Source organism: Panthera uncia, chromosome B4 (assembly GCF_023721935.1).
Source record: "Panthera uncia isolate 11264 chromosome B4, Puncia_PCG_1.0, whole genome shotgun sequence".
Lineage (NCBI taxonomy): Eukaryota > Metazoa > Chordata > Mammalia > Carnivora > Felidae > Panthera > Panthera uncia.
In genome coordinates this window covers 78412857-78422909 of record NC_064809.1, presented here as the reverse complement: position 1 = coordinate 78422909, position 10053 = coordinate 78412857, and the positions used below count along the sequence as shown (strand labels likewise).

The 10053-nt window shown below is 57.4% G+C and overlaps 1 protein-coding gene across 1 annotated transcript; it reads left to right on the top strand.

The window, feature by feature from the left end:
* Nucleotides 1-223: 223 nt before the first annotated feature.
* Nucleotides 224-8142, top strand: PPP1R1A (protein phosphatase 1 regulatory inhibitor subunit 1A). The gene is made up of 7 exons (XM_049625669.1): nucleotides 224-432; nucleotides 4232-4292; nucleotides 5301-5338; nucleotides 5659-5722; nucleotides 6307-6462; nucleotides 7369-7475; nucleotides 8012-8142. The coding sequence occupies exons 1-7, from the start codon at nucleotides 349-351 to the stop codon at nucleotides 8015-8017; spliced, it is 516 nt and encodes a 171-aa protein (XP_049481626.1). The 5' UTR covers nucleotides 224-348; the 3' UTR covers nucleotides 8018-8142.
* The last annotated feature ends 1911 nt before the right edge of the window (nucleotides 8143-10053 follow it).

The following is a 10053-nucleotide window of genomic DNA, read 5'->3' as shown; positions in this document are numbered from 1 at the left end:
CCCGGAGGCCCGCCTGGGCCGCCGACCCAGTCTGGGACCCGGCCACGCCCGGCTCGCCCGCCCGCGGGGCGGAGACCCCCGCAGCCCGCGGCGCAGCCACGACGGGGTTAAGGTTCCGGGCGGGGGGGGAGGGGGAGGGGGCCGGGAGGGGCGGGTGCGGAGCCAATCGGCGGCCGCAGAGTCCCCGGGGCCGCGAGCGGGGAGCGCCGAGCAGGGCGCCGGGAGCCGAGCACGCCGGGCTGGGGCCGGGGCCGGAGCGGAGCGGAGAGCGAGCGCGCCCGCCCCAGCCCCGAGTCCCGCCGCCTTCCCTCCCGCCGCAGAGCGGGCCCAGCGGCCGCCGCCCCAGCCATGGAGCAAGACAACAGCCCCCGGAAGATCCAGTTCACGGTCCCGCTGCTGGAGCCGCACCTTGACCCCGAGGCGGCGGAGCAGGTGCGGAGCCGGGCGGGGTGGCAGGGGACTCGCCCTGCAAAGAACGAGGGACCTCCTGGGCTGGGGGATCTGAGAAACCTGCTTCGTCCGCCTTCGGCAGTGCGCCCCTGTGAGGGCGACCGCGCTCAGTTGGGGGGGAGGGGGGTCTTCTATCCCCTCCCCCACTGTTGGAGCCACCTCTCCCTGTCCGTGCTAGCACGAGCGCCTCCACTCGAAGCCTGTCCCCGCAGAGTCGCTCTCTGCGCCCCAGCCCTGGGGGAGGGGGCCTGCCTGAGGACACGACCCCAACCCCCTTCGCCAGTCTGGCATCCCCCACTCAGTCAACCCCCGCCAGAGTTTCTGAGCTCGAGTGGGGGGGGGGCGGGGGAGGGGGCGCCGTAGGGGCCCGGCAGCCTTGCGGGAGGGGTTAGGGGAGGAGGCGGGGAACGGAGGGAGCTTGGTGCTGCAGAAAGGAGTTGAAAGAAGAGAAATAGCTCTCCCAGCCCTCCCCTCATTGAAGGCCACCTTGCGTGACTCCAGAGAGTGAGAACCAGAAGGAACCTAGGAAAACCAAGAGCGCCCGGGCTTTGGGGAGAGGGGTGGTTGGGTCTGCAGGCTGAGGCTCCCCTCTAATGCAAGTCTGGACACGTGGGTCCGTATTCCCAACTCCTGCCCTTCGGAGCAGAGAGTGGGGGTGGCCTGCAGAGAATGGCGCTGGGAAGCCAGAGGCAGGGGCTCTCTGGGATCTGGGTGCAAGGGACTCCCTAAACACGGGAGCAGCACTGCGCTGGCCTGGGCTCAAGGGGTGGGAGTCCAGGCCCTGGCCCAGCCGTGGGCCTGGCCTATTTTTAGCTCAGAGCAGCCTGGCAGAGGCGGCAGTGGATGAGAGTGTGTGAGCAAGTGTGTGTCTCAGGGAGAGTGAGCATGTGTGTGGAGAGGGTGACCACCCGTGGTCACTACTACCGCCCATTTGCCAAATATTTGCTCATTTGCGCCATCTCGTTTTGTGTTCTCTGTCCATTTGCCTGGACATCCCCGGTCCTAAAGAATATCTGTCGGCCACAAGGTCAGTTCTCCATTTCCCCTACGCGGCTGCCAGGGCTCTGGCGGGGCCTCCCCACCTGACAACACCCTGTGACCTCTTGGGATGGGCTGGAGAGGGTTCTCTGTGTGGGCTCCAGCTGTTTGGGAGAAGAAGGTCGGGATCTGAAGGGAGGGGTAGGTGCACATAGTCTCCCTGCAACTTCAGCTTCCCAAAGTGTGGGGAGGGGTGAGGAACCTGATCTGTCCTCTCCCTGGCCTGGGGGGAGCCCCATCTCCAGACCCCCAAGGTGTGACAGCAGGATGGACTGTGGTGAGGCCTCAAGCCTGGTGAGGATGAGCAGGGTGGAGAGCCCGAGCCTGGGGAGTGTCCCCCCAGAGTCAGGGGCAAGACTGTTAACGCCTGGAGGCAAGGGATTAGCTAAGATACCCTCAGCCCCAGGAAACGGGCGTGAGTGTGGGCTGGGGGTGGTTAGGGGTGAGGTTCCAAGGACTGCCTTCCACTGGCACAGACAGGTCTCCCTGACACCTGCATCTGTTTGGTGTTAGAGACGGCAGGTGTCCATGTGTATTGGGAGGAGGAGGGGGTAGTCCAGCTGGTTCAGGGGTCGGGAGACACAGGAGGAGAAGATAGTTCTCTGGAGCCAGAGGGAAAAAGAGAGAGACGGGACTGCCGCCTGTTTTTCTCCAGTCTTCAGAAATCGGTGTCCTGTCCACTAGACCTGAAATTCTAGCTGCAGCCTAACCTCAGCCCTTCTCGCTGTGTCGTCCAAGTGTGTTACTCAAGCAAAAAGCTCCAGGCGTGGCAAGAGGGCCTAATCCAGACTGACATGGGAGAGCAAAGGGGGTTAGAAGCTAGGAGTTACGGAGCACAGAGTGGCAGGGGATGGAGGGGCTCCCACGGCGACCAGGTATTTGGTGTGACTGGTTTGGCAATAAATCAGAGGCAAAGGCACGAGGTATCCTTGAGCACTCGGAATTTGGGGAGGTGCAAGAAAAAGAAGAAAGACCATCTATTCACTTCCTAGTAGTTCAGGTACCTGGGGTGGGGGGGGGGGGGTACTTTAGGAAGTCTGACTTTACTCCCTTCTCTGATATCTCTAGGATATCAAAATTGTCAAAGACTCTGAGCGCCTAGAGATCTTGTCCAAGGTTAAGGAAGGGACCTGTCCAACATCACAGAGCCCTGGTGCCCTCTCAAAAGCCCTTTCCGGCATGCTTGTGGTCTCCTTCTCGGACTCCCAACTTCCACTAACACCCCCACCCTCTCCCTGTCTCTCTGACTCTTCCACAACCAGCACTCCCCCTCTGCCTACAGCAGGAGAGAAATAAAAAGGAGTCCTCTCCTAGGAAAGGATGGCCCTCACCCCACATTCGGGAAGAACAAGTACCCGCCTGCTGGTGCCCAGCACATCTGTACCAGGAATGGCCAGACGGACTCACAGCTCATGTGTGTGTAGTGCATATGTGTATGCATATGTGTATGACTGCACACACACACGCACACACACACACACGCACACATGCACACACACACACACAACCAGCACTGCCAGGGACCTTGAAATGTCACCCAAAACAGATGCCACTGGATTTTCCAGAGAAAACAGTGACCCACCCCAAGAGCCCCCCATTCTGTGCATCTCACTTCTTTGGGGAGAATCCCCCTCTCAGACTAACACTGTGCCTCTTGCTAAGGCTGACATCCATTTTCTGGGCATAGAGAGGGGCGGGCGTCTTACCACCCCCGCCCCCAGTGGTAGTGATACTAAATAATGGACACAGAGAGAGAGAGGAATTCCATCCTTCAGTATCCTCGCCCTACCGTGCTCAGCCCTGGATGATCTTAACCCCTCTCCCAGCCCTTTGGCTTTCCCCAGCTCTGCTGCCCCGGAAGGTTGCTGTAGGGACTCCAGCCCCATGCGTTCCCCTCACTTCCAAGCCTCAAAACCCTCCTGAGAAAGGAAAGAAAACCTACATGTCCCAAGAGTCCTTGGACTGACTGCAACAACAATCAACTTTATTGGCAGCCTGGCAGAAGAGCAGCAGTTGTCAGAGGGGCTCAGAGGCCCAGGAGCCAACCAGCTTTTATATGTTAATTTCTTAGAATGGGACCCTGGGCCCCCCCGCATAAGATTTTTCAGGTAACTTTAGCACCACCCCCCCCCACTAGGTCCTGCCTGTATTTTATTTACCGTTACAAGGATTTGCCCAGACCACACTTGCTGACAAATTAGAAAGGCAGTGTGTCCTATGACAGAGGGAGAAATTTAGAGAGGGGCATGGAATTTAGAGAGGGGCATGGGCGAGGGAACGCACCTTCAGACCTACCTTCCTGGTGCCGTCGCCCAGGCTGGGCTGGGTGTGAGGGGTGCTGCCCACAGATGCTGGCGCACAAAACGTTCCTTTCTGTCTGGGGTGGTGGGCTAGAAGACTGGGGGAAAGCCCTCGTGCCCTGTCAGGTTATTTCTGACCATCGATCAGGATGGACGGAAGGACAGCAGGCCAGAGATCGATGCATTTGAGCAGATACAGCTGCTGAGAGGGAGAGCTGGGGAGATGCGGAAACAGAAAGGGGGATGGGGGATAGAGGGGGCGGGGGTGATCTTTTGTGTCCCTAAGGGAAAGGGATGGGTCCAAGAATGTCCACCCTGGGACCTGAGGCTCAGTGTAATGTGGTCATTTTTGAGGTATGTTAAGCGGGTGGCCTGGATTATGTTGCTGAAGGGTACTGGGTGGGTCTTTGAGACTACCACGTGCACTTGACCTCTCCCCTCAGATTCGGAGGCGCCGCCCCACCCCCGCCACCCTCGTGCTGACCAGTGACCAGTCATCCCCAGGTAACCCCCCCGGGATGGGTCGCTGAAGGGACTGGGGGCTGCTGAGGGGGTCCAGTGAGAGAAGGGGGGGCGCTGGCTGGAAGAAGGGCAGATCTGAGGAGTCCGAGAGCTTCTAGGTCCCAGGGTCGGGAAAGCGGGCGGCTGGATTAGCAGGAGGATTTCCTTTGCTTTGGAAAGATGGAGCAGTGCTAGGGAGGGGAGGGAACGCACCTGCGTCCTAAGCCCCCCCAGGAATTGGGGTGGTCAACTGAGTGCCGTTGCTGCGGCAACAGTCTTCCAGGTTTCTCGAGCAACTGAGACGCTGAGGCCCCCACCCCCAGAGGCAGTGACAGCTGTGAGGGGGAGACACCGCCTCCATCAGCTAGCCTCACAGCCCCCAGAGGGGAAGGGGAAGGTTAGACACAGCTCAGGGAGCAGCTGGCATGCCGGTCACCACTGTGCCCAGCAAGGTCTGGGGAGAGAACAGGGTCTCAGGGAATGTCGGGGAGAGGTGGTCATGCTAATAAGCCAGACTGGAGTTCAAGATGCCTGAATGTCCGGCTTGCCCCCAACTACCAAAATTGGTTGTACCTCCCTGCGCAGGATAAACTTGCTCTTTTTTATCTGGTATTCCCTCCCGTGCACGGTTCCGTTCTGAACCTGGGGTCGGGGCAATGATTGGGAGGAGAAAGAGCTATGGATACTTCAGAGAGAGGAAAGGAGCAAAAACACCACACCGATCCCACTTCGGGAACCTCCAGGTCTGAGGCGAGGATGTAGATACACGATGGACCACAGAGTCAAGGACAGGACTACGTACCGGGAAGAAAGCAAGGCAGGGGGGAGCTGAAGAGAGCAGGCCTGGGGCAGCCAGACATCAAGGCTGACTTCCTAGCGGCCGATGTGAGGGACAGATCAGGAAAGAGGTGATCACAGAGGCTCCTCCCCTTGGGAAGTCAGCTCTTTTTTGGGGGTCCCCCCCCGGGTTTTCAGTCCTCTTCACTTTCTCCTTTCCCTGTTCCCCCTCAGAGATAGATGAAGACCGGATCCCCAACCCGCTTCTCAAGGTGAGCTGGTCCCTCAGGCTCAGCCCAGCCCAGAGAATTATTAGAGGATTATTCCTCAGCCCTTCCAATCTCTAGGGCCTTCCGACTCCCCCTTCTCTGCGTCCCTCCCAATGAGCGGACACACACTCACACCATATCCCCCCACACTCAGTCTCTTTGCTCACTGTGGGGACGGGGGTAGGGGTGGCTGGGAAGCAGGAATGTTCTCCCCCACTTTCTGAAGCCCACGCCGACCCCCCAATCTCCAGTCCAAAGCATGGCAAGACACAGAAGGTGGGCGAGACGGGCCGGCCCCCATCTGTACCCTGTGTCCTTCACAGTCCACTTTGTCCATGTCTCCACGGCAACGGAAGAAGGTGACGAGGACCACACCCACAATGAAAGGTTAGGAACACCCTTCCCATCCCCTTCTGCCCCGCTGTGCCTGAGGCTGAGCCGTAGACCTAAATGACCCCTTTGCAGGGAACTGTTGCGAAGTCTTGAAACCTGCCTCTGTTAGAGTTGAATCGTTTGCTAGACAGTCTGGGCTGGACTCCGGTTCTGGCTCCCACCAGCTGGGTGGCCTGGCAGAACCTGCTTAACCTACTGAGCCCTGAGTACCACCTCACTATGGCAGTTAAATAAAATATGCAGTGCTCACCACACAGAAGGTACTCAAATATTTCTTGAACCTAAACTGAGTCTTTTCTTTTGCCCCAAGTATCCCAGCAAGTTAGGAGGGTCTTTTCTTCCTGAAGGCCCTGCCCCTCGCCTCTCTGACTTTTGAAGGAAGTATGTTTTATTGTCTAGCTTTAGGCCCTCCTTAGTGCCCAGCGCATATCTTTCCCCACCCCCCCCCCCCCCCCCCGGACCCCCCCCCCCGTTCAGATCTCAGGGGATGGAAATGTCACACCAGCAATGTCTGCCGGCCCTTCAGCGGCGCTGTTGAGACTCTGAGCAGTCACGTCCCTCCCTTTCTGTGCCCCCAGAGCTCCAGATGATGGTTGAACATCACCTGGGGCAACAGCAGCAGGGAGAGGAACCTGAGGGAGCTGCCGAGAGCACAGGGACCCAGGAGTCCTGCCCACCTGGGATCACAGACACAGAAGCGGAGTTAAGGCTGGGCCCTTCTGGGAAAGCACAAAGTACGTTGAGGCTGGGGAGGGACTGGCCCGGGAGGAGGCAGACCTTAGCCGTGATAGGGAGGGGTCTACTTAGCCGTGATAGGGAGCCGGAAACTGTCCTGGGAATATGGATATGTCTGGATGTATTCCATGTATTTGCGTCTCACCTTTGCTTACTGAATGAGAGCAAACCCTCCCCACCTGGGCTGCAGGGCTCCCTGCTGTACGGGGGGAGGGAGCGAGCCCACCGTGGTGGGTCCAGCACGCACAAGCTAGAATCCTCCTCACTTGACCAGCCTGGAGGCCTCCAGCGACTCACTTAACCTCAGTCTGTAAAATGATAACGACGATGCCTATTGCATTGGGTTGTTTGCGAAAATGAAAGGAGACCGGTTCCTAGCCCAGCAGCTGACACATGCAGTGAACCGGAAGCTGCTGGTAGTGCTGTTAACACATCTCCACAGTCCCTCATCCCAGGTGGGATTCCAGAATCCAGAGCTTTTCCCATTCTACGAAGGTGACATGGTGTGTGTATATATCTACTGATATTACATAATACCCTCCAACAGAGCACCCTGTAATCACACACATTATTTCTGCAGTGAAATGAATGGTCCTACCAAATGGGATAAAGACTAAAAGGAGTCCCGTTATCATCTCAGGTCAGGTTTTGCCCAATTGTACCCAAACTTTTTTGAACTCCCCTTTGAAGCGTTTTTTTATCTTTCAATTTCTGATTGTAAATTTAAAAAGTGAGCCTGTAGTAATCATCGTGATGAGAGAAAACACCGCTGGGCTTGTCTGGTTGCCCCCAGCCTGGTCTTGGGCCCCTCTCAGAGGTCACTGGATGTAGTGAGAGGAGCAGCTCCCTCTCCAAGCTTTCATGAATACTGCCTCTCCCTCCCACCACCCCTTTTCCCTCCTTAGAGCCTGCAGAATCCATCCCTAAAACTCAGGAGAGGGGCAGTGAGAAACCCAGCACAGAGGAACCCACAACCCATATACCACCATTGGATTCCCAGGGAGCCAACTCGGTAAGAGCCTAGGGCTGGGGCTGCCTGGTCTACAGGAGAGCAGGCTGTGTCAATGAGGGCAAGGACTAAGATCTGGAATTAGGGGATGGGGGAACAGAGGACCGGCTTCAGTCACTGAAGAGCTATTGTCTGAGGCAAGAAGATTTGGGGGTATTACGTATCCGTGGACAGAGAGAAATGGGATTAAGCTGCGGGAGGAAGGGTTGAGGTTAGACTCTGTATTGGGGTTTCTGGCTCCTGGACTGGGTGATGAAGTAGACCGTGGACTTTCTGAGAAAGGGCATTTGGAACCTAAAGGGAGAGCCTCATGTCCAAGCTGGGTGAGCAGTGGTCATGCCTGGAGCGGAGGCATTGATGAAACAGCCTCGTGGACTCTGATTTTACGGTCCTCCCTCCCCTGCGTAGGCCGGGCAAGCGGGGCGACTGGCGTCAGACATCAGAGGTTAGATGCTTGAGGATGGGCGGACTAGTAGGGGTGGGGACAGTAGGACCTCTGGTCTCTCACATGCCCTCTTTCTGCCCCTCCCCCACAACAGGTCTGAGAGTGAAGGAGGTATCCTGGAATCAAGACTGCAGTTGGGATGCATGGACACTGGATTTGTTTCTTATTCTTCACTTTTGGGAAAAATCTCCTGTTTTTAAAAAGTGATAAATTTGGTGTTAGGTGCTTGGCATTTTCCTTCTTTCCCAACTTAGAGAATCCTTTCTCCCTCCCTTCTTGTCCTGCCCCCTCTACAACTCCCTGCTCTTCTGCCCAGCTCCTTCTGGAAAGAAATGGGGAAGCTGGGCAGGAGAAATGGGGAAGCTGGGCAGGAGCCTTGAGAAGGGGTTGGGGTGGGGGGAGTTCTCCCCCAACCCTGCCCTTACTTGCTCTGGGAAGAGAGATGGGGGTCAGACAGGTGGAAGGACTAACTTCCAGGGCACCAAGAAGGAACAAAGGGCCTGGGTTCTCTTTTCTTAATTGACCCCTGCCCTTACTTGCTCTGGGAAGAGAGATGGGGGTCAGACAGGTGGAAGGACTAACTTCCAGGGCACCAAGAAGGAACAAAAGGCCTGGGTTCTCTTTTCTTAATTGCAGAAAAGATACCGCCACCTGGCAGGGTTGCCCTGCAGCTGTGAGACTTGGGAGTTGTAAGGCCGGTCCAGCTGCGACTGTGCTGTGGCCGCCGCCTGCTGGACAGGAGGTGGAACTGCACCCTGGCTCGCCCATTGGAAAGAGGTGTTGCTTGTGTGGATGCCTTTGCCTGTCCTCCAAACCTTAATGATTCCCACACTTCAGGGTGTGTTCCCTCCTCCAGCCATGAGGAGACCACACCCCCTGCTCCAACCCGTTAGCAAAGACGCGTGGAGAACACAGTGGCTATTAACAAAGAGGCCTTTGCTGGGACCAGGAAAGATCATCTCTCCCTTGTCCTAGACACTGAGGGGCCAGGAGAAAACACAAAAGCCAGCACAGGCGAAGAAACTTCCATAGTCAGGCCTCTCCTGCTTTTGTCTTTCCAGGGGGGAGAGGGGAAGAGGGAAGGCAAGATTCGCCCTTCCTTACTGAAGCAGCACTCTGATGGAGAGAAAAAGAACCTGGGTGTAAGGTCCCACTTCTGCCATTCCTACTATGTGCTCTCAGGCAAGACCCCAGCTTACCCACCTACACATCAGATAGGGAGAACACCACACCAGGATTTTCTCGAGCTTAAGGAGTCCGTGTACATGAAGATGTCCAGTGGACTTCTACCCAGTGAACACCAAACACATCCAGGCCTGGTCTCCCTTCTTTATTGATCTCTGGCTATAGCAGGGTTCTGGGAGACCCAGGGCAGGGGTGAGTCACATGCGTCTCTGCCCCACTCAGGGTGGGGTAGGAGGGACAAGTGTCAGGGTGGCAGGTCTGAGAGACCATGGATATGGACTTCACACGAACAGGGCCCACTGTACAAATGCATGGTTGGTATTTACAAGAAAGGAGGAGGGCAGTCACCTGGACTTGGACCTTTCCTGGGACAAGGCAGCTCAAGGAGCCTGAGGAGAGGAAGGGGCACAGGGCCTGGCTGGGCTGTCTTCAGGGGACACCCGGCAGCAACCCTGAGTCCCTCCCACCTGCCTTCCACCCACCACCCTCCACTTGTCCCGGGGGAGGGGCCTCTTGGTGTCTGCAGCTGGGCAGGTGCTGGAAGGGGGAGGGAGGGGAGGGACCCTCTCTGTTAGCAGTGCAGGATTACTGGATTCTACGTCACCCTCCCCATGCACCCTTGACCCCAACCCAGCTGGTCTCTCCTGCCTGTGCTCCTAAGATGCATCCTGAAGGTGCTTTGCTGGGGAGACCTCAAAGCACTTTACAGACATTGGTCGGATGGGAGCCTCCTGGCCCCAGGGGAGGGGAAGGAGGCAAAGGGCTCAGGACAGCCAGGGTAGGTAAGTGATAAGCCCCAAGGGCCTAGACCAATCCCAAGTTCTTGAGGACCCCAGGGAAGGCCTCCTCTTTTCCCCCAGTCGACATTTCAGAATGGGAGGGAAGGAAGATTGGGATGGGGGGGGGGGGGGGGGGGGGGGGGGGGCACGGAAGCAGGACAGGGGGGGGGGA

Bases quoted from the DNA above. Each gene is read 5' to 3' on its own strand.
- PPP1R1A (XM_049625669.1), top strand. From the start codon at position 349: ATGGAGCAAGACAACAGCCCCCGGAAGATCCAGTTCACGGTCCCGCTG. The intron at 5,339-5,658 runs GTGAGCTGGTCC...TGTCCTTCACAG, and splicing joins TCCCCAACCCGCTTCTCAAG to TCCACTTTGTCCATGTCTCC. The intron at 5,723-6,306 runs GTTAGGAACACC...CTGTGCCCCCAG, and splicing joins GACCACACCCACAATGAAAG to AGCTCCAGATGATGGTTGAA.